The sequence below is a fragment of the Etheostoma cragini genome, chromosome 9, assembly GCF_013103735.1.
Source record: "Etheostoma cragini isolate CJK2018 chromosome 9, CSU_Ecrag_1.0, whole genome shotgun sequence".
Classification (NCBI taxonomy): Eukaryota; Metazoa; Chordata; class Actinopteri; order Perciformes; family Percidae; genus Etheostoma; species Etheostoma cragini.
The window spans coordinates 22,266,166-22,289,558 of NC_048415.1; the positions used below are offsets into that span (position 1 = coordinate 22,266,166).

Below are 23,393 nucleotides of genomic sequence, written 5' to 3' on the forward strand. Positions count from 1 at the left end.
TGAGAAAGCCCTCAAAAATGAGTGCAACGGTGCGGAATAATAATAATAATAATAATAATAATAATAATCCCTACAAAAGCAATAGGTTCCTTGCACTTCGTGCTAGGACACCGTTGGTGCCCTAGCACTCGTGCTCGGGCCCTAATTAAAGCTGCAAGCAGTGCTGAACGGGCGCTCATGCTGTCCCACACATAGATATAGAACAATAGATATGACATGTAATTCTGACTTGCCATTCCAGGATTGAACCACTTAACTTATCATCTTACCTAAGTTTTAGAATTGCTTAAATTGGAACCGATGGGGAAAGAGGCTTATGTTGTCTTTATACTCCATACATTTTCCTACCAACACAGTACAATTCAGTAGTGGTTTTAATTCAAAGTAATGACCGTAAGACAACTGTGCCTGTCTAGAACAAAAACAAATATAGAGATTTGGTTGATTTTTTTGATTGTTATTGCTCCAAGACACCAATGGTGTGTCTCGAATCGCGCACTTACGTTAGTGCACTTAAAGACAGTACACTTTGTGCACTATGTACTGTCTTGCATAGTGAGTAAATGTTGACAGAGAAGTTTTGTCTCAAATCGCGCAATGCCATGTGCACTTACTGGAAAATTGTGAATTTCACCAGGGGGAGAGCATTCCAGTCTGCTATTGTGTTTTGCAAAAAACAATTCCTGCTTTGTTATTGATTAACAAAAATAAATGTGATGTTTTTATTTGCTCCGTGTCACGCCAGGATGACGATTGCGACACCGCCGTCGTGTCACCCCCCATTAGCTGAAAACAGTACACACAACTGTATTGTATAATATTCCTTCTTGTTAGTGCACTCTTTTCAAATCATTAATTATACCTATTCTTTGCAGTCCACTGCGAGAGAGCACATTCAATGGTTGTAATTACTGGAAAAGTGACTGAAGTGAGAAAAAAAAATACGAGTACAGATTTTTTTCTCTACAAGCTCTCAAATCATATTCTACAAGTGCTCACACCACAGCTACAAGTACAGATTTTTTTACAAGCTCTCAAATCATATTACAAGTGCTCACATCGCATCTACGCGCTCTCACATTTTACACCATATTTACCTTCATACTTGTTGCTTGAACTTGGCAGAGCTGTTGCAGCAGTTTAGAGCCCATTGTGTCAATGTTTACAATGAAGCCCACTACGGTAATTTTCCTAAACAAATACACACATACTACATCTGCTTAAGTTTAGATCATGCATTCAAACAGCATCTGATAGCCATTCGTTATTAGTTACCTTCAGGATAGATGAAGCGGTTACCCTGCAAAGGTTTTCAGAGATGGCAGATAAACAGTCAAATTAGTTGAAATTAAATAATGGTCCTAGTGCTGGGCAGTATGACCAAAAATTTATGACGATATTTTTCAAAATTTGACTTTATGGTCCATGGCTGTATGTTTTTTCTGTTTGCTAAGAGAGGAATTATTGCAGTAGGTTGACTATTGTAGAATAATTCCACACTAGTAGTAATCCAGGTTTGCATAGCCCCAGAAAATTATGCTGTTTACAAAAGAGGAGCCTGTCATTATTCTAATGAAGTGAGGAATCCGAATACCGAAGACAGTTGCAATCAAAATTAACAGACCTCTTTTATGAAACCAATTCAAAAACTAGTACAACTTGCAATAATTATACTTTTGCTCAAGTTCAACCCAGGTACATTAAACAGTATTCAAGTAAATCTATAAAAGAAATATAAAACAAGTGTGATTTCCGGGCTCCAGAAAAACTTTTTGCCTTGTTTGTACTGGTGCGACTAACCTTTTCATTTAGGTGCACCAGCACAAAATTTAAATGCACCGAAATGTTTCCTCGCGTCGCCGTTACCATCACAATTTCAAAGTCACCTTTTTTATCATGCTCTATACATTCATACAGTGAGGGGTGAAAAGTCTTTGATCCCCTGCTAATTTGTACATTTGCCCACTGACAAAGAAATGATCAGTCCATTATGTTAATGGTAGATTTATTTGAACAGTTGGAGACAGAATAACAACAACAAAATCCAGAAAAACGCATGTCAAAAATTTTATAAATTGATTTGCATTTTAATGAGGGAAATAAGTATTTGACCACCTCTCAATCAGAAAAATTTCTGCCCCCCAGGTATCTTTTATACAGTTAACGAGAACACACGCACGCACGCGCTCGCTCGCCAGCCCATTGCATACAGCAACGCACAAGTATAAACACCAGGCCACTTAACTAGGCTACAGCAAAAGCTTTACGTGAATACTCGCAGAACCATAGATCAAGCACTTGGCTAATGTGTTTGCTTCCTCCCTACTGCCTAAACAGAGAGAAGTCAAACAAAGCACCCGTCTTTTTGGATCTCCTAACAGACATCAACAGCAGCTACGATATAATGAGAAGGAGAAGAAAGAGGAGCAGCAGGAGGGCGCATTGGACTATCAAAAGGACTTTGAGAGTGAGAACAAGACAGAGTCAAAATACAGTGTCAACCAGATTTCAGAGCACTTGCAAGAAGATGGAGATGAAGAGAAGGTGGTACCAGAGGTCAGAGAGGAGGATTCAGATGTGTCCTGTGAGAGGACAGAAGATAATTACTTGAGCACTTTCTCAGACACAGGTCGCTCCTACACCTCACAGAGTCTAGATCACTGTAACACATGCAGATGCAGGGACTCCAAATTCTCTGTATCACATGACAGCTGGAGCCTAACTCGCAAGTCAAGAAGGCATGCTTCAACAAGAAAGGTTTTAAAAGAGGCAGAAGTACAGACTCAGCCCATTCAACTGGCTTTAACAAGGCCCGCAGGTTAGTCTGCCATACATGACATTTGTATATTTAAGGGAATTTTCACACCCATAGTTTTTTTGCTTTAGTCTGATGATGAGTTTGTAAACTTCGCTGGGTTTGGCTTCACACCTGGAAAAATCCAAGCGTAGCAAAATGCATCAATGCAAATCACGCAAGAAAGTTCACTCCTCTTATTGGTCAAATGTGTAGGAAACCCCCTGGGGTCAGCTGAAAGGATTATGAATTTGTGCACACAGTTTTATCGTGAGAAAAATAGGAAAGATATTCTATATATCTTATTATTATAACTTGAATCCTCCAAGCACTTACTGTTAAAACATAAGTTTGGAGACACAACCTTATTTAATCATTAAATTAATACATATTTTTGTGTCAGTGTAGAATATATGTCTAAGCACTGCCGGCTGCTACTAGAGACCAAGGTCTCTCCAGGTTGGAGGATGGCTCATTTTGATAAAAAATAGTTTTTAGCTCAATGTTAACTTTACTACGTTAGGAAAGATGCGTTATTTGTGATATAATATAATTTTGCTATAGAGTAATTGATCCCAGAATTTTGAATCTGTGAATATCTTTCCCACTTTGCTCACGTTTATTAAGCCTTGAGCACAGATTGTTATGAATCCGTACGTACAGTGTTAAACCATGTGCATGAATTTGTTTGTTTTTTAGTTTTTTCGAAAATACAGTCTTGTGTGGACTAGTGCATATTTCTTACATCTCCATGGGGAAACCAGCTCATTTCTTTAAGGCTATATAATCAGACATTATTTCGCAAATGGCATTACTACATTTGCTCTGGTCCCCAAGATTTCACTCTGCTCTGGCAGTGTCTCTCTCCAACTTTACCGGTAGCTAGTTTGAACAGGGAGAGGCGAGTGGCGGACGACTACTTGACTGCTGTCTATTTCTGTGAGAGAAACACTGCAAGTTGCTACAGTTTGCTGCTCTGCTGCATCGCAGATTGCAAAGCACACCTGACTACAGGGGACATTAACTCAAACTTGCGGCGTATATAAAGTTTGTGCGGTTTGAGGTCCGGATCACGTTCTCATGATAAATAAATCGCTCAAGAGTTCGATTAAAAGCGTTTTAATGAAAAAAAGACCGAAGTCATGGTCTTTGGTGGCACTTCTCTGACCTCCCAAGTTGATTTGGGTTCTTTGGCGCAGTATCGCAAGCCGATTGTAAAAAATGTGGGTGTAAAAGTGGACTCAGGCCTTAAATTTGACAGCCAGATTAAAGCTGTGGTGAAGTCTAGCTTTTTTCAGTTAAGGCAGCTAGCAAAAATTAAACCAGTCCTTCAGAGACAAAATTTTGAGACAGTAATCCATACCTTTCTGACAACTCGGCTGGATTACGGTAATGCACTTTATATGGGGGCTAGCAGGTCCTCCATTGCTCGTCTTCAGCTTGTACAAAATGCTGCTGCACGTCTTTTAACAGGCGCTAGCAAGTATGAGCACATTTCACCTATTTTAGCTTCACTCCACTGGCTGCCCGTCAATTTTAGAATTCATTTTTAAATTCTTTTATTTGCTTTTAAAGCCTTGAATGGCCTTGCCCCCCCTTACCTCTCTGAGCTGCTGCACCCCTACAGCCCTAGCTGATCTCTCAGGTCAGCTGACCAGCTGCTCCTGACGGTGCCTAAAGCTAGGCTTAAGCTCCGGGGGGACCGTGCGTTTGCCGCTCCAAAACTTTGGAATGGGCTGCCTCTGCACATTAGACAGGCCTCCTCTCTGTCTCATTTTAAAACTCTTCTTAAAACCCACCTCTTTTCTTTGGCTTTTAACACCAGGTAGAGTGATGATTTTATGTGTATACCTTTACCATATGCCGGCAGTGCATTTTATTGTTTTTATTTTATTATACCTTATATATTTGTGTGTATGTATGTGTGTGTGTGTGTGTGTGTATATATATATATATATATATATATATATATATATATATATATATATATATATATTCACCCGAACTAAACAAGTCAGATATGAAAGTGCCCTAAGATGTGGTAGGGGCACTAATCATCACTACCACTGTCACATTTCTTTACAGTAGTCACTATTCATCAAGATTAATTTGACAATCACGTGGAATCTGAAGGTGTTGTATAAAACAGCTTAGTACTTCTGTTTCTTATCTCTGTCTCTCCTCACTCTGTAGGTATGGCTACTTTGAGTCCTGCAATGGGCATTACATACTTGGATCACACCCCAGTGGTTGCTCACACTCTCAGTGCAGAAATGGTGGAAGGTAAGATAAAATAAATATAAACATAAAAAAATACACTAAATACAACATAAATACACATAGAACACTAGAAGGCATTCTGCCAAGGCCCTATAGAAACGGAATTATTTTGTTTTATTTTTATTTTTTTATCCGGCAAATGATTTGCTATTTTGAGGGGTACTCAAAATTTCACCAAAATTGGCGGTTGCATCAATTCCAGTGAAAATGTATGTATCTTAATGGTTTTGGGAATAGGTGCACAAACATGTCTGTTAGCGTCCCATACAAAGTTAAAAGAATTTAGTCCAGCAGTACGATTTAACATAAACTAACCAAACTTGCAAACTTTTTTCTTCTATGTAGATGCACTCCCCTACAATTCATCGCATTAGTCAAGAATGGTTTATTAATTCCAAATATTTATTTACGTCATCTTTTAAAAATTACTTTTTCTTTTTTCTTATTGCAATATATATCACAGGGGGGGGGGGAAATTGCAGTGTAAGATTTTTCCAATATTGTGCAGCCCTAGTCTGTATCATCTCCACACCTTAAAGATGAAAAGTTATTAAAAGAAACATTTTGTCAAACTGTGTGGTGACCATTTTTGAGTATTTAGATTGAACAAGAAAGTGGCTGTACCTACAGTGTACCTTGTCACATCAAATTCAATTTTCTGGGATCGTAGTGCTCTAGTGGGAAAGTAAAAGATGGTACTTGACCATTCAGAGCTTTGTAGGTCAGGAGAAGGATTTTAAATTCAATCCTAGATTTTACAGGAAGCCAATGCAGAGAAGCTAATACTGGAGAAACATGATCTCTTTTCTTAGTTCTTGTGAGAACACGCGCTGCAGCATTCTGGATCAGCTAGAGAGTCTTAAGGGACTTATTTGAGCATCCTGATAATAAAGAATTACAGTAGTCCAGCCTGGAAGTAACACATTTATGGACTAGTTTTTCAGCATTGTTTTGAGACAGAATGTTTCTAATTTTTGCAATGTTATGAAGATGAAAAAAGGCTGTTTAAGGTTCGTTTTAAATGGGTGTTAAAGGATAAATCCTGATCAAAAATAACTCCTAGATTTCGGACAGTAGTGCTGGAGGCCAGGGAAATACCATCCAGAGCTATATCCCTAGATAATGAAGTTTGAAGGTGTTTAGGGCCAAGCACAATAACTTCAGTTTTTTTTAACATCAGAGAATTGTAGGTCCTCCAGGATTTCATTCATCATTTATGCATGCTTGAAGTTTAGCTAACTGACTGGTTTCGCCTGGCTTGATTGATAGATATAAATGGGTTTCATCCGCAACAATAAAAGTAAACTGAGTGTTTTCTAATGATATTGCCTAGAGAAGGCATATATAAGGAGAAGAGAATTGGTCCAAGCACTGAGCCTTGTGGAACGCCATGGCTAACTTTAGCGTACTTGGAGGATTTATCATTAACATTAGGAAATTGAGATCAAGCCGATAAATATGACTTAAACCAACTTAGTGCAATTCCTTTAATGCCAACTAAATGTTCCAGTCTCTGTAACAGGATTGTATGGTCAGTGGTGTCAAATGCAGCACTAAAATATAGTAAAACAAGTACAGAGACAAGTCCTTTGCCAGCAGCAGTTAGAAGGCCATTAGTAAATTTCACCAGTGCCGTCTCTGTGCTGTGATGCTTAAAAATCCTGACTGAAAGTTCTCAAATAGACTATTGTTATGTAGAAAATTACATAACTGATTAGCGACTACCTTCTCAAGGATCTTGGAGAGAAAGAGAAGATTAGATATAAGTCTATAGTTTGCTAAGACCTCAGGGTTGAGAGAGGGTTTTTCAGGAGAGGTTTTATCCCAGCTACTTTGCAAGTGCATTGGACCACCACAAAAACAGTATAAGAAAAAAGGCAAATTTGACATCGTTTTACACAAAACTCATAAATTAGGTAGGACAAAATTGTTGGCACCCTCAACTTAATATTTGGTTGCACACCCTTTGGAAAAAATAACTGAAACCAATTGCCTCCTATAACCAACAACAAGCTTCCTACACCTCTCAGCTGGAATTTTGGACCACTCTTCTTTTGAAAACTGCTCCAGGTCTCTCAGATTTGAAGGGTGCCATCTTGCAACAGCAATTCTGAGATCTCTCCATAGGTGTTCTATGGGATTTAGATACGGACTCATTGATGGCCACTTTAGAATACTCCAGTGCTTTGTCTCCAACCATTTCTGGGTGCTTTTTGAGGCATGTTTTGGGTCATTGTCCTGCTGAAACACCCATGACCTCTGACACAGACCCAGCTTTCTGACAGTAGGCCCTACATTATGGGCCAAAATCTTTTGATAGTCTCCAGATTTCATGATTCCTTGCACACATTCAATGCACCCAGTGCCAGAGGCAGCAAAACAATCCCGAAACATCCTTGAACCTCCACCATGCTTGACTGTAGGTACTTTGTTCTTTTCTTTGTAGGCCTTTTTCCGTTTTCTGTAAACAGTAGAATGACATGCTTTGCCAAAAAAGCTCTACCTGTCCCAAAACATTCTCCCAGAAGGATTGAGGCTTACTCAGGTACATTTTTTTCAACTGCAGTCTGGCTTTTTTATGCCTCTGTGTCAGAAGTGGGGTTCTCCTCGGTCCCTTCCATAGCGCTTCTTCTCATTCAGATGACGACGTATGCTTCGAGCTTACACTGATGCACCCTGCAGGACAGCCTGAATTTGTGTGGAAGTTGACAGAGGTTGTTGATCCACCATTCGAACTATCCTGCATTGCATTCTTTCATAAATTATTCTCTTCTGTCCACGTCCAGGGAGATTTGCCACAGTGGACACAGGAACTTTAAGATCTCTGGAGATTGACTATTTTTCCACAATTTTGCTTCTTAGGTCCTCAGACCAATTCGGCTCTTCTTTCTCTTCTCCATGCTTAGTGTTGCACACACAGGCACACAACACAAAGGTTGAGCCAACTTTTATACACTTACTGGCTTCAGTTTTGATTTCTATATTGCCAGCACCTGTTACGCGCCAAAGGTGAGTTTAAATGAACATCGCATGCTTCAAATGAAATTATTTACCCACAGTTTTAATAGAGTAATTTTGTCCAGTCCATTTTTTGAGTATTTTGTAAAATTATGTCAAATTTCCCTTTTTTCTTCTGCTTTTTTGTGCTGTTCCAATGCACTTAAAGGTAAGAAACATGTGTATACCAAAACACTTTGCTGGGAGAAATGGTGCATTTTCTGGAAAAGTTCCAGGGGTGCCAATTATTTTGTCCATGACTGTAGAAGCCAAGGCAGTACAACAGGGCTGGTAAACCCAGATGCCCAGTAGAGGTCGGTTGCAGAGGCTTTGTAGCTGCATCAACAACCAAGCTGCTGAAATAGGACAGGCATTACAACAAGCTTTCAGAGCACTGTCAGAGGCTGCCGAACAAAGTAGTAACTGGCTTTGGCTGAAAAGAAAGGACCCCAACTGAAAAGAAAACTGACCAGCTAGAGGGGTAAAAGCAGAGGGGACCGCACCTGGGTTGCCAGGCGTCACCTCGGAGGTGTCGTGAGGAACTGTCTTCCTCCCATTTCAGGTTGTTTTTGATGACAGTGCCTAGGAATTTGAATGACTCCACCTCCTTAACAACAGAGCTCTTGATGGTTAAGAGTTGGAGAGAGGGGGGCTCAACAAGGCACGTTTGTAGAGTGTTTAGATAACAGTTGCCCTTTACAGATGAATGGACAATGTGTGTTAGAAACCTGCTAGCAAAATATATCTGAAATGTACTCATGCAATGCTACACTAGGCTGTTAAAGGGATTAAAGAAAAAATTTGCATTTTGGGAGTACACTTTTTTTTAACCGATAATAGGATGAGGATTGATACCAATCTCATGTTAAACATAATGCTAGAGTCAGGAACAAGGGTTAGCTTAACTTTGCAAAGCCTCTAGACAAGTCACTGCGCCTAGCCAAGAAATTGTCCAGAATGGACTAAACAAGATGTTAATTAATAAGCTTTAGAGGTGCTGGTTGGTGCTTTTCTTTCCTGTTGACCAGAGCTATGCTGGCTGTTTTTTTTTCCGTTTCCAGTCTCTATGCCAATCTAAGATGACCATCTCCTGGCTTTACCTACGTTGTTAGTATTATGTACACGTATTTGTCGAAACTGTTGTAAAAGCTGTTGTACGGAACTGGTGAAGACAATAATTCACTTCTTTTCATCTCATCTCACAGTAGTAGTACCAATGGTGGCAGATTCCTTCACAAGTAAGACCACATTTTCCCTAATGTGTTGTTTTTCTTGTTTTTGCTGTGTGTGTGTGTGTGTGTGTGTGTGTGTGTGTGTGTGTGTGTGCGTTCTTCCCTCAGCTCTCAGCACCTTTGACCCAGCTGTATTTACACTCAATGAAATGCTTAAACAGCAACTTGCCATGACAAGATGTTTCATTGAAAGAGGCCGACATCTTCACTCCAGCCTGGTGCAAAGCCTGGGACCGCCAAACTACAGATACAACATGCTGGAGGACACCAAAGAGGTAAAGCATAGTTCCCCATACACACACGGAACACATTAATATACAGTTGTGAGTAATCCGGAACAGTAGACTTTCCTGCAAAAGGCAAAGAAATGCCTGTTTTATTGCTGATTAATAGCCTAATTGATTGAATATCCAATTTATAATAGAGCAAACATTTTATCACCATATTTATCTCTGCGATACATTTGTTGCACGCAACGTTCCTGCATTCAATAACTGATGTAGCTGATCTGTTATTTAGTGAAGTGGAAAATCAGTCAGTACAGATACATTGAACAGAAACAGTCACAGTTTAAACTTGTTTTACATTCTAAATTCCAATAAATAGTGGCTTTCTGAAACCTGTAGACAATTAACTCTTATCTAAGTTTATCTACAGCATTTTGTAATTTTCTCCACAGTACATTTGCAAGCACAGACCTCCCAAACTGACAATGGAGGAAGCTTTGGAAGAGGTGTTGCAGGAGATTAGAGACTCCCATGTCTGACCACGGTTACCGAATGTCCTGGATTACTGAACAACAGACATTTGCCATGTCATCGTTAAAATAAGTTGTATACATAATTAAAATATATTTTCCTACAATTGGAAGAATTACGGTGGTTGTCTATTTAAAAAAAAAAAAAAACTGCACAAACTTTCCCCCTTTGCAGTTATGCAGTGGGTCGCTGTTTTGGTCACAAGGACCATTTTCAAGGCAAGTTATAGAGAAAGTTGAAAGGTACTTACTAACTTTGACCAAATAATGGGGCTATACCAAATACAATTTTTTAAGCTTCAGAGCTTTTTTTTTTTCTTAAACAAATATTCAAATCCCAAAATAGAACATCAAATCGCTACCTATTGAACAAAAAATTGTAATATTTGGATCCAGCCCTACAAAATAAACCAATGCAGAGGTGACAAGTATAGAGTCACAAAATGCTATTGCCTGCTCACAAGATACTTTGTTCCTACGTTTTAATTAACCCGTTCTCATGTTTTGATTAACTCGTGGCCACAAGATATGTGTACAGTTGTGTTCAGAATAATAGCAGTGTGTTAAGTGAATAATGATCAAAATCCTTAGACTAGCTTTAATTATATAATATCAATGCATCCACACACATTCACATAATTAGGCTGTTCAAAAAGAAAAATAGCTTTAAAAATAGTTTTGCAGTTTTCTTTTCAAACTCAAAAAACTAAAACTGAAAAATTGTCCTAAGGGTTTACTTTGCTTTAAATTACTGCACTAATATTAAGTTGCATAACCATTATTTCTGATAACTGCTTCACATCTGTGTTGCATGGATTGGAACAGAACTCACAGGTAACTAAGTCTTCTTTGATTTTTCTGGAGCTGATCATTGGTTGAGCCTTTTCCATTTCGGCTATTCTTTGATCCATTTAAATGGTAGTTGACTGTTTTGTCCCACGTCGTTCAGGCTTTGGATGCCATTTCAAGGCATGTGAAATTATTTTGTCTGTGCAGCCTATCATTTCCTGCCCTTTATATGTTTTCCCTCTCAAGTCAACGTTTTAATCAAAGGGCAGTGTTTTCAGAGCAATGTCTGGAACAACCCATTTTGCTGAGTATTTCAGTGTGAAGTCCACAATGACCAGCATGCACAACATTTGCTTCCTTCCTTCCTTAAATATGGGCCATAATTGACACCTGTTTCTTCACAGAATCAATCACTTCACTAATTGAACACAACACTGGAATTATTTTGAACGTGCCCCTTTAATTACAGATTAAATTACACAGAATGATTAGCATGCATGACTGTTGGGTCTGTTGGTTTTCTATGACTCTACAACACTTACTAGTAACTTATTTGACATGTAGAAATATCAATTCTACCAAAAAATAAGATTTATGAGGTTAGTGATGTTGGACTGCTCTTATTTTGAACACAACTGTAAAACGACCCAGCACAATGGAACAGCATTTCACCCTAAAGCATGGAGTACACAGCGCCTGCTCCAGCCACCACCTGTGTATTGTCAGCTACTTGGTGATATGTGCATAGAGACTTGTAGATTTTATTAAACTGGGAATAAGTTACCGAAACATGTTTTTTTTTTTTTCAATTCCTGGATGCTTATGTTTATTTGAAATCAGTGACAATATTATTAATAATACATTTTATTTAAAGGCGCCTTTCTCTGCATTCAAGGACACCGTACAGGGATACATAAGAAATTTAAAAACAGCAAAAAAAGTAAAGTATACAACAATAACAGACAAAGGCAGAGCAATGGACATTAAGTGGAATAGGCAGTTTTAAACAGATGTGAGTTGCGATTTGAAATGGGGGGGGGGGGGGGGGGGGGGGGGGGGGGGGGGGGATGAATCAATGTTTCAAAGTTGGGGTGATAATGAATTCCAGAGACGGGGAGCAAAGCTCTGCTCCTCATGGTGGTGATACGGGCAGAGGGGACAGAGAGGTGTATGGAGGAAGAGGATCTGAGGGAGCGAGAGGGAGTTGAATGCTGGATGAGATCCAACGAATAGGTTGTGGATGGACTTGAATGCAAACTTTGAAAAACTTAACCTACATATTTTAGTTTTATCGCTTTTCTGTGTTGTAGTTTGTAGACAGTCCCTAAGCTTTCTAACTGCCTCTCAACAAAGGAACTGAACAGAGCTGAATTCGCACAATTTTCATGCCTTTCTGTCACATCTACAGCAGCCAGATTCACTGTGTTCAGTCAGAAGAAATCACGTCACGTGGGTAGGCCCTTTTAAAGAGATTTTGAACATGTTTAGAGGCTAAAAACCAGTGATGGGAATAATGGCGTTACTTCTTTCGGTAATGAGTAATCTAATTGATTACTCTTGAGTAAGTCACACTTCTACTGAAGAAATTCTAGTTCTACTTATATTGTAGTTTTTATATGTAATTTTAGATGGACAACACAAACAATTAAAAATCTTAGACATAAACCTCACCATCTGCGTTACAGTATTAAACAATGTATTTAACTACTAATTTATACTTGTCACATTGTACACCACATTGTTCAACAAGGGTTCATTTATGAATATCAACCGTTTAAATAAAGACACCTGCAAGTGAAGTAACAAAATATTTATTTTAAAAATATGTACGTAGAATGTATGCAGGAATACTTGATTTTCCATTGTTCATCACGAGGAGCAGGATTTGACATAATCTGAAGACAAATACTTATTAGTGATGTAGAGGGTGGTATTGAGGATGTTAAAGGCACAAATTTAGTTTGGAGTCTGAGTCGTCAGTAGAGGTCGTTAAAAGGGTAGTGAGGATGCCCTGCATCTCTGGGAACACGTTCTCCTTCCACCTGCAACATCCAGACCAAAGTTAAAAAGTCTGCTTTTCCACTACACACTTGCTGCTTTTGCCTTTCCCCAAACTGTATGAGAAGGGAATTGAAAAAAATGCAGACTTTGTGGGCGGATACTGACATTTTTTTTTAAACCAATGCTAACATCCAAGGCTTTGGAATTTAACCTTTTAACCCTTTACCAGAATAAAAACGCTTTAGAAAGAGAAAATTACCACCTATTAAAATCATTCTTAGACCAGGACTTGCTCTTTTAATAGCACAGGCTCCACTATTTTTTCTCTTATAATTGAGCTCGATTGGATGTAAAGTTTTCCAGTAGACTTGAAAGATTAAATATAACATTATCAATACAAATTAATTACAAAGAGTCCACTTACTTGGATCATTGGTACAATGTACCGCCAGCCTTTGTGCAGGGCTGTAATACTTTTAGTTTCCTCTTCTTCAAGGAGAAAGTCAAACACCTAACATCGAAAATGACAATCAATACAACAAACTATACATACATACAACATACATACTATGGTAAACTAGTTGAACCACAGTTTAATACATACTGTATGTGCATAGTTTTTTTTTTCAGCATAATTAGCTATTGAGTGCTTGGAAACTTTACATTAAAATGTAATTAAATCTTGAGTAGGCCATATTTGTTAGCCTTGTTTGGCAAAACATCCACAATCTTCCAGCATATTGTGTGTAAAACAGTGCCTATTTGGCACTGTTTTAAAGCTTTACAAAATCTATCCCAGGACAGGAGATGTAGGCAAATCACAGGTCATTTCAGAGAGCCAGGGCATTCCTATTGGCTGCACTACAAATCCAGATGCACATCCCAGTCCCTTCTGGGAAAGTTCTGCTGACCGTAGCCAAAATTGTCACGGCTGCAGCTAATTCAAGTTCATGTTTATGTAGCTAGCTGGAGCTTTGAATCATAGTAAGTAATTCCAAATGGCTTTTTTTTTTTTTAATTGCTATATAACAGCATTGGGATAAAATGAATGACTAGTACTCAAACAGGTTACTGAAGGAAGTCCGTAAATTTGCCCAAACTTGTCTGATAGAAAGGGCTGGATAGAGATGGGAGAGGGAGAGCAGCAGAAGGTGGTCTCACTTTACTTCAAATTCTGGAGTCTATTTTGCATTTTAGCCTCATGATTTGGAAATGAATTGCTATGACTAAAGTTTTACACTACCTGAATGTTCTCTTTAATACGGGACTTTGTCACACTTTTGGGGATTGTTACCACTCCTCTTTGTGTCTGCCACCTGCAAATATAACAAACTTTTGTTGAAATGTGCAATCACTGAAGCCTTTCTTAACCATACCAGTGTATATTTTAGACCTTTTACTACAAATCAAGTACACCATGTGTAGACAAATAAAAGCAATATGCACTTGCTCAGAACAATTTGGAAAATGACCAGTAGTAAAGTACACACATGATTTTTTTAGTTGGCTACAACATGCAAAAAATAACAAGATAGCCACATCAGTTTTACTGTATATGCTAATAACCCAGTAAGATCTTATATTTAAAGAAATCTAATCTCTAATATAGCCTGTGAGATAATATTTGTTTGATAAAAATAGAAGGAAAAAGTACATTGCAATCTAATCAGTTAAGTGAATAGTAAAATCACCTCAGGATAATTTGAGCAGGGGACTTTTTGTATTTCTCTGCTAGTGCAGCAATCACAGGCTCCTGAAGCAGAACTGGTTCATCTGGATGTTTCCAAGCCCGGTCAGGAGAGCCCAGGGGGCTGTAGGCTGTCATCACCAGGCCCCGGTCATGACAGTGGGCCAGCAGCTCTACCTGAGCTAAGTAAGGGTGACTCTCTACCTGCCCAATAAGAACACATACTAGTGTTTTCTGTAGCTTTCGGAAAACCAAACTGGAGACATGCAACAGAGGTGTTCACACTTAACCTCATCACAAGCACTCTCTACCTGTAGGACAGTGGGTTTAATTCTGGCAATTGACAGGACATCATCTATCTGCCTACTGTTGAAGTTGGACAAGCCGATGGATCTGACAAGGCCCTTCTCCACCAGCTTCTCCATGGCAGCCCATGTCAGCTTGTAGTCTATATCATCATACAGCAAGGTACCGTCCTCCTTTTTGGGGAAAGGAACATTTCCTTGTCTAGGAGATACAAAATGAGAACACAATTTAAAAGAAAGATGAAATGCAACCAATGACAGACTGAAGTGGAAAACCAGTAAAATTGTAGTTTTGCTTTCATTTATTTCCTTAAGAAAATACTAAAATTCGTGTCAAAAATATTTTTAAATACTGTCCACAATGAAAGTAACCCATTTTGTTGTCTTTGGATAAAGATTTAGTAAGTTAATTCGCTCGTTATGTCAAGAAAAGGTGGTGTTCTCAGAATAACGAGTTAATCATCTAATTTTACAACCTTTTGTAGAGGTTGAGCTTACTGGAAGGCATAGGGCCAGTGGATGAGGTAGAGGTCCAGGTACTCCAGCTTCAGGTCCTTCAGAGTCTTCAGGAGAGCTGGCTCCACAGCCTCTTGGTGATGGCAGGTATTCCACAGCTTGGATGTGATGAACACATCCTCTCTTCTCAGGGCCTGGTGAGAAGACAACATGTTGTACATTGTTTGACATGTTTTGAGTTTTTACTGCAATTTGGTGAAGCTGTTTTACCTTGCAAGGGCCAAATGTTTCATGCAGGGCTTCTCCGATTTCAACTTCATTTCCATAGATGGCTGCACAGTCAATATGGCGAAAGCCAGCCTCCAATGCCCAAATAACTGCTTGTTTCACCTGTGACAGTGGGAAAAATAGGACAACTGTTGGTTAGCAAAATGTACATTACATAAACCTCTGTCAATGTATTAACTACAGCATTGGATTCTTTTAGCCAATTGGGAAAGCAATATGTCCAATATTGACATAACTTTTATAAATTTTATTATTGCAAGATTTGTTAGTAAAAATATGCCAATTTACACATCCAGCAACATTAGTATTTCTTCATGTGTCATTGGTATGTATTCAAGTCATGTGTTTTTACGTCTGAAAATACAGGTAAAATTTACTCTCCTTTAGCTCTGTTTTGTCTGTAAGGAAATATCTAGCTGTATACCTGCTTAATGTTTCCTTATTTTTGTCTGCTAGCTGCTAACTTTTTCTGCTGTTTGCTAAGCAAATAGTGTGCAGGGGGTTTATCAAGAGACTTTCTCACTTAAAACTGCTGCCTGATGCTAATAGAACAGAGGTTAATAAGCAGTGAGGCTTAAACAAAAAAGTAGCAGGCCTATAAACCAAAATGAGTTATTAGAGGCTAACATACTCTGCAAAACTCACAGAAGCTGCAAAATCTACTAATACATGAGGAGAAATGAAACTCGTAGTTAGAGACAGACAACAACTGTTTTATATGTATCTGTTATAGAGAAATCATGTAAAAAAAAAAAATTTTTCAATCAAAATTTTTAAGGAGGATGTAAGAGTAGTCTCTACCTTTCCTGGCTCACTTTTCCATGTCCCTAGTCCAAGCAGGGGCATCTTCCGCCCTGTGTTAAGAACTGCAAAGTCATTCATGCCTCTCAGAAGCACCTTGAAAGGTAAAGGAGAGCATGATTCAGTCAGTGAGGTGAGCTGAGCTGAGCTGCTTGGCTCACTCAGATGTATGTGAAAAATACTCCTATTAGCCTGCTTCAGCTATATTTTGGCTATGGCACTGGATATATTTGTTGTATACTGTTTCGCAAACTGTAATAGGAAAATGCAACAAGCAAACAGTGGCAAAGGGTGCCGCATGGTAAAACTTTAAGGACTCGAAGAGCCCGGACCTCCCCCAAAGACTAGCCCCATCTCGCAATGTTAACAAAAGTAAAAAAAAAAAAAAATGTGTATCTCTCACTCGATCCTGATTTGTTGTGCCGCTTCGCTCGGCAGATTATCTACGTGTGTCGAACGAATGCCACTTGCTTGCTACTGTCCTGGCATCTGCCGCAGTCTTGGAAGTTTTCACACAGGTCAGACGCCATACCGCTGAGATGCCAGTGCCACTTGGAAGATCTAGGTCGTGCTGTCTTTTTTAGGGTCCAATTCAGGCACTGCTTTCAATCGGCAGTAAACAGGACACACCTAACGGTATTTGTTCTCGTGGTTACGACAGTCGCGTACTATATTCTTTCTAGAAATACAATAATGTTTAAGCCTCTGGTAACATTATGCTGTTTTAAGATTTTCCATCTGGTCATTAGTGTTGACGTCCGCTAATATTCTTGAGCTAGCAAACTGTCCATCCGCTCAGCCCTAGTCAGAATAACGTTATCTGCAAGCTAGCAATAGCTTCTCCTGAAATAGACTCTCGCACTTGACTTAGCGTTACTTACGTTATCCTTTTTTTATTTGGAATCTAATGTTATTTTCAAAGTTTTCGACTTACCCTCCCGCTTGCCATTGTCAAAACATAAACGACGGAACATCTGCTTTAGGACCTAACATTTGATGACTGCATGGTCGGTTCAGAGAATTTACATAACATTAGCTAGCTGGTCATCAGCGGTTCTCTCCACAGTTTAAGTCACCAACTTACTGTTTCAAGATTTAAAAAAACAACAACTTGCGACTTCGAACAAGGATTCTTGTACCAAGAGATCCCCTTGTTCTGGACGGAGACCAGTGAAGAAAAATAGAAGCACTTTTCCGGTGATGGCTAGGCTTTACTGCGCAGCCTCCAACTGAGCTTGACGACGTAGTTGTGACGTGGGCAACGTGTCTGAAAGTTGTAACCTACGTTCACACTATATACTACATATACTACTACTATATATCTATGGTTCACACCGCCACCGACTTGTGCGTCTAAAGATACCGTAAGTCATTCATTTTCAATGGAAAACGGCTTCTCTCAGCTGCAAGGAGCGGCAAATCTGTCGGCGTCGCCTTGTGGGCGTTTTGAGCGTGTTGAGCGTAAATCAGAAAGTTGAAATTTTTCACATGAAAAACATGAGAAAACACGACACCTTCACTTTACATACAATTCGCTGTAGTATCTCTCAAGTGACATGCTAATGGAAATATGCTACTGTTAGCTTAACTTGCAAACTTGTATTCTCTAATCTCAGCAAAACTACAAAACGGTAAACAACAACGTAACTCAGACTACAGATAGTTGTAACATAAATGAAGTGTAAAACTAACATACATTGTGCCTCTAACAGCCAGGTGCTAAACAATATTATTATATGCCTTCGTTCGACCGCTTTTTCGTTTTCGTTTTGTGGCCGTACATTTACTTCCGGTGGTCAGAACTTTCAAAATAAAAGCACGAGCGTCAGAAAATGACAACCAGAGAAGCACTATTTGGGCTATTTACAGGACCAGTTAAAAACAACGAGGCATGGCAAGTAGCCGAGATAGTTGGTGTGTCCGTCGAGTAGGCAAAATGCGTGTTGATGATTCATAATCTTTTAAATGAGGGAAATGAGCAGTGCGCCTTTTCATGGTAGTCTGGTACAATCTGTTTGGCAGATCAATTTACCCTTATTAAATGCGCAAAAGTAATAAAAGTAGAAGCATTTTAGTGATATGCACTTAATGAGTTGTGTCAAACGGGAGGTTTACGACTACAACATCTGGCCCACCATAAAGTTACCGCCAGTTTTTTTTATTCATTCTTTCGGCATTTCATGTCATCTCCATTCCACTGTTCATTGTAGGTTTAAACGGTTTCAGACAGATACTCAAAAAATCAACACCCCCCCCCCCCCTGCATAGCAGCAGCATATGATTAAACACGAGATATTATAGTGCAGTGATTGCTATGGATTTAAAATTTCCTGTAGAAAAAAAACGTTTATCATGCTAGTTCCTTGATTAATAGGTAACTGATATTGTCACCCTAGTGGACAGTTATAATGCCAGCCTCAAAGCATGCTATAGCAACTCTGACAAAGTTAAGCTTACGAGATAGAAACATAGGTCTTCATGTAAAGTAGCTGCTCTGTGATGTTAAATATTCACATTGCTTATGTTTTTTCTGTTGTCTGTTAACTAGCTGATGATTTCAAAAAGAAATGGAAGAGCTCGAGGGACATGTTCAGGAAGGAAAGAAAGAAGGAAAAAGATAGGCAAAAGGAGTGGCGCGGGTGCAAGCAGTGTCCAGCCATGGCCGTACAGTGCGGTCATGTCCACTAATATGGGTGGAGGGGAAGTCATAGATTACAGTGGACACTGGCCAGAGAACAGTGATACTGCCATGGCCGGGCACAGTCAGGCACAAGAGCAGACACCACAGGTTCAGGCACAAGAGCAGACACCACAGCTTCAGGCACAAGAGCAGGCACAACAGCTTCAGGCATCAGACAACACACCAGTGCAGAGAGCAAGCCAGCCCACCCAGAGAAGGAAGAGGCCCCACACCTCTGACTTTGAGAAGAGACTACTCACAGCATTGGAGGCTGTGAGCAACAGACCGGTACCTGTCCCCAGCCCGTCTCCTCCTCCTCCTCAGCCTCCTCCTGAAGATAGTGATAGCTTTTTTTTTTTAAAGCCTGCAGGAAGACTTCAAAACACTGTCTTTGAGAACAAGGCAGGATCTCAAGTTTGAGATGCATCGCCTGGTGTATGAGGGTATGAGTGTCGTGAGGTTGACCCTTGGGCTGAGGGGAACGGGGTGCAGCTGACAACACTGTGAGGGTTGTTAGTAAGCTTGTTACCCTCGCAGTGCTGTCAGCTGCCCCCTGTTCTCTCTCCCTCATATGCACGTGCACATACACAGTATCATTCACACAATACACATAATACAAGTTAATAATAATAATAATAATAAAAATAATAAAAGATAATAATAATAATAAAAGTTAATAATAATAATAAAAAGTTTATAATAAGAAGAAGATCTGCAGTGAGGAACGGGGTGCATCATCAAAATAAAAGTGACAATTTAAATAAAGTTACGTTGTGAATTGTATTTTTTTCCAATAAATATTGTAAAATATTTTCAACATTCATGGTTGTGTGTTTATTATTTTTAAATCCATGTTATATAGTTTAAAATTGTACAGGTGCTTAGCTATGGGAACTATGCTTTTTATGTAATTGGTGGCTCTTAAAAGAGCCGTTTGAAGCACTAGGCTTATACTCCGGGTTGCCAGCTGACAGCTCCCTCAGTGGAGAAATAGGATGTATGTGTCTTCCGGACACGGATGGCCTCTCGTGTGGAGTTGTTGCTGCCCACCCCAGTTACTGCCTGTAGGCCAGCAACTTCACTGTCCGCAGCTGGTGGTGGTATAGTCGCCCTGGTTGGCGTCTTGGAGGTCCTCCTCAGGAAATTATGCAGGACACAGGTAGCTTTCACATAGACGTCCACATTTGCAGGGCTGACCCCAATGACTCCTCTGTACATACGCCATTGAGATGTGAGAATACCAAAGGTATTTTCAACAATCAGCTTAGCATGTGACAGCCTGAAGCTGAATACTCTGCGTCTGCCAGAGTGGTTGGAGCTGGGAAAAGGCCGCATGAGGTTGTGGCGCAGTGGGAAAGCCTCATCCGCAACAAAAACATGTGGCTGCGGTCCTAGATGTTCAGCTCCCGGCAGCAGAGCATCCTGGGGCAGGCACCGTCCAGCAGTGCCCAGCCGAAAGTGGGGTTGGCCAGGACACCGCCATCACTCGTCCACCCGTAGCTGCCCACATCCACTACCCGAAAGCAGTATTGGGCATCTACTACTGCCAGAAGCGCAACTGAATAAGTCCACTTGTAATTAAAATACATGGACCCTGAATTGTCGGGAGCCTTAATTACCACATGTTTCCCATCAATGGATCCAAGGCAGTTGGGAAAAGCCCTCTGCAATGCTCAGCCAATCCTCTGTGGTGGGCACTGGCATGTACTCTTTTACCATGGAGTCCCATATGGCCCTGCAGACCTGGGGGACAATGTTGGACACAGTGCTCACTCCCATATGATAGCTGGCAGCAATAGAGCGATAGGAGTCCCCTGTGGACAAGAACCGCAGGCAAATAGCCAGACGCTCAGCAGGACATATTGCACGGTAGTTATTGGTGCTATTCATCATAATGAGCGGCCCTTCTTTGGACAGTACGCTGTCAAACTGCTCCGTGTCCAGCCTGAATTGCCGCTGGAACCTCTCGTCATCAAGCCGCAGTTGCTGCAACAGCCTGTGATACTCTCCGAATTGATAACGGTCCTGGAGGGTGTCGTGAACCCAAAATCTCCGAGTACGACGTCTTCTCCGCAAATACAACACAGAAGCAGCACCAAACACAACTACTTCGCGAGGATCCATAATTATCCAATGATACACAGAGGACAAGCGCGAAATATTTACGAAAGTGGGAATGGAATTAAGTTGCTCACAACACCGATTTGACCAATTGCGCTGTACGAAGAGGAAGCTAGCTAAGTTTCAAGTGGACAGATCCCTGATGACATTGTTTTATAAATCTTTTATTGAGTCTATCTTTACCTTTTCATGTATTTGCTGGTATGCTTCTCTGAATTTAAAAATGAAAAACAAATTAGCAACGGTAATTAAAGTTAGCAGCAAAATCATTGGGATTCAGCAGATGACACCAACTGATCTGTACAACAGACATGCTTAAAAAGGCAGAATCCATTATGTCCGATAGTTCTCACTCCCTAAATGTAGCATTTAATTTGCTGCCTTATGGTTCCCGTTTCAGTCAGCCACCAGCCAAAACTAATAGGTACAAATTCTCCTTCGTCCCCTCTGCTATCTCTCTGCTTAACTCTGGAAAGACTAGGTAACGTCGGCACATAAGGTACACTGGGGTTTAAACTTTTAAGGTTGTGGCATTTATTTTTGCCATTTGGTTTGATACTGTATTTTAATTGATGTTGTCGTCTTTGTTGTCATGTACTGTGTGTCAATCTTTTGCTACTGCAGCAAAATGAATCGCCCCTTGGGGACAAATAAAGGTTTTTGAATTTGAACTTGAACGCCGACACGTCAGAGTGGCTAAAGCGTCTGAAAGCTTCCCCGTAGTTTTTGACAAGCGTCCTTGGCGGGCCGACCAGAGCTTTTTTGCAGCTCAAGTCGGTGGCGGTGTGAACGTACGGTTAGCCTATTTTTACAAAAACGTCTGCCACGGAGCCATACTGTGAGGTACAAGATAATGGAGCCTTTTATACATTGTCATGTTTCTTTAGAAATAAACAACGGACAAATAGTCTCCAAAACGCTTCAGATGTAAAGTTTACTTTGAAAGTGGCACCAAAATTAATGCCAACTGCAGGTGATGGCTTTGTAGCTTAAAAATGGCACTATGGGAGCTGTCTGTACCATTGACTGTATATTTTTGATGGACAGAGCATCCGGTTCGGCAAAGTGCAACAACTGCGGAAGAAACTTAAACCTGCATTCTATCTGAATTCCTGCAGAGGGTTTTTAGAGATGTATTACCTCAGTAAACATCTTCATAATGAGTTTGTGGTCTTGATCGCTAGTTTTAAGTATTCTGCAACACAAAATGATGATCATTTTTTAAATTACGGTCTCGTTGATTTTAAAATCGGCGATAAAGCCGGGGGTGTTTTAGGGCGTGGCTATGATGTGATTGACAGTTCTCGGCCTGTCAGTCAGGATAGAGTGTTAGCAAAGCTTGTCCATGGTTCAAAAACTTAATTTTTGGGGGTTGACTATGTTTCATCGCTGTGGCTGTGACACTTAGGTCGGATAATAATGTCTTCTTAGCGGTCGGTTGCACGGCATGACACTCAGTAATTGGCAGTTCAGTTTTTCCGGTAAGTAAAATTATATTTTGTTTTAATACAGTTTTTTGTTAGCCAACGATAAATATTTTAACTGTTATCCATTGTATTTGATGGTGTTGGATATCGCAAAACTGAATATATTACGAAAAGTAGGCAGTATTTACAGCGTTTCCTTTTTTCCCCCACAATGCATTGCATGATGTCACATTGGGGAGCAAACAGAGTAGCCTGCGTTGTATTTGCTACTGGTCTGGCCTAATGTGGCTTCTGGTCTTTTAATATTAACAGTCTATGGTGTCAACCGATAATACTATTGGAAGGAAAGTGAAACACAGCTGGGATGGGGATGTTGTTTGGCTTTCACAAGTTTAGACAGCTAGCTAACGCTGCCGGACCTTAGCACAACAGCGTTAGCCTAGCCTGCTAGGTAAATATTACGACTGCCTTTGGTGTTGCCTATTGTGATGGCCACAGCCATGGCCACACAATCAGCGTAAGAGCAGTAACCTCATGCACTTATATTTTCCCTTAGGTTTAGTTGATATGATTTTGTGTATACATCTTCATTGTTGCAACCATTTATTCAGTTAAAAATAACTTACAGGACACTTGTTTCATGTTACATGTATCATACTTTATTTGATTTAGAAGAAAGTATCTTTTAGCAAGCGCACATTATTAGTTACTTTTTGATGGTCAAACTGTTATATAACCAGTTTTCTTTTGAGCTTACCAGTTGGAGTCCACACCTGGG

The 23,393-nt window shown here is 40.0% G+C and overlaps 2 protein-coding genes across 6 annotated transcripts in view; one reads left to right on the forward strand and one right to left on the reverse strand.

Annotated features, from left to right (window-relative positions):
• The window catches only part of c9h19orf44 (chromosome 9 C19orf44 homolog), a 15,827-nt gene extending 5,658 nt beyond the window's left edge, over positions 1-10,169 (forward strand). For both annotated transcript variants that reach the window (XM_034880416.1, XM_034880415.1), the window contains 4 exons: positions 2,338-2,818; positions 4,988-5,077; positions 9,412-9,578; positions 9,983-10,169. In XM_034880416.1, the coding sequence (XP_034736307.1) occupies positions 2,338-2,818; positions 4,988-5,077; positions 9,412-9,578; positions 9,983-10,069 (825 nt within the window). In that variant the 3' untranslated portion in view covers positions 10,070-10,169. The remainder of the gene's footprint in view (positions 1-2,337; positions 2,819-4,987; positions 5,078-9,411; positions 9,579-9,982) is intronic.
• A 2,471-nt stretch (positions 10,170-12,640) lies between these two features.
• Positions 12,641-17,521, reverse strand: akr1a1b (aldo-keto reductase family 1, member A1b (aldehyde reductase)). Of its 4 annotated transcripts, none has more exons than XM_034880449.1 (9): positions 17,472-17,521; positions 16,388-16,483; positions 15,569-15,688; positions 15,341-15,492; positions 14,849-15,044; positions 14,542-14,741; positions 14,094-14,166; positions 13,275-13,361; positions 12,641-12,891 (listed from the first exon to the last, which is right to left on the reverse strand). In XM_034880449.1, exons 2-9 carry the CDS (start codon positions 16,466-16,468, stop codon positions 12,826-12,828), a joined length of 975 nt encoding a protein of 324 aa, XP_034736340.1. In that variant the 5' UTR covers positions 16,469-16,483; positions 17,472-17,521; the 3' UTR covers positions 12,641-12,825. The 4 variants fall into 4 exon arrangements, with proteins under 4 accessions (XP_034736340.1, XP_034736338.1, XP_034736341.1 ...); XM_034880447.1 differs by lacking the exon at positions 17,472-17,521 and adding an exon at positions 17,326-17,446; XM_034880450.1 differs by lacking the exon at positions 17,472-17,521 and adding an exon at positions 17,106-17,126.
• Between the last annotated feature and the right edge of the window lie 5,872 nt (positions 17,522-23,393).

Bases quoted from the DNA above. Each gene is read 5' to 3' on its own strand.
- akr1a1b (XM_034880447.1), bottom strand. From the start codon at position 17,361: ATGTTCCGTCGTTTATGTTTTGACAATGGCAAGCGG. The intron at 15,689-16,387 runs GTAGAGACTACT...CCACTGTCACAG, and splicing joins GGAAAAGTGAGCCAGGAAAG to GTGAAACAAGCAGTTATTTG. The intron at 15,045-15,340 runs GTAAGCTCAACC...TGTATCTCCTAG, and splicing joins CACTGGCCCTATGCCTTCCA to ACAAGGAAATGTTCCTTTCC.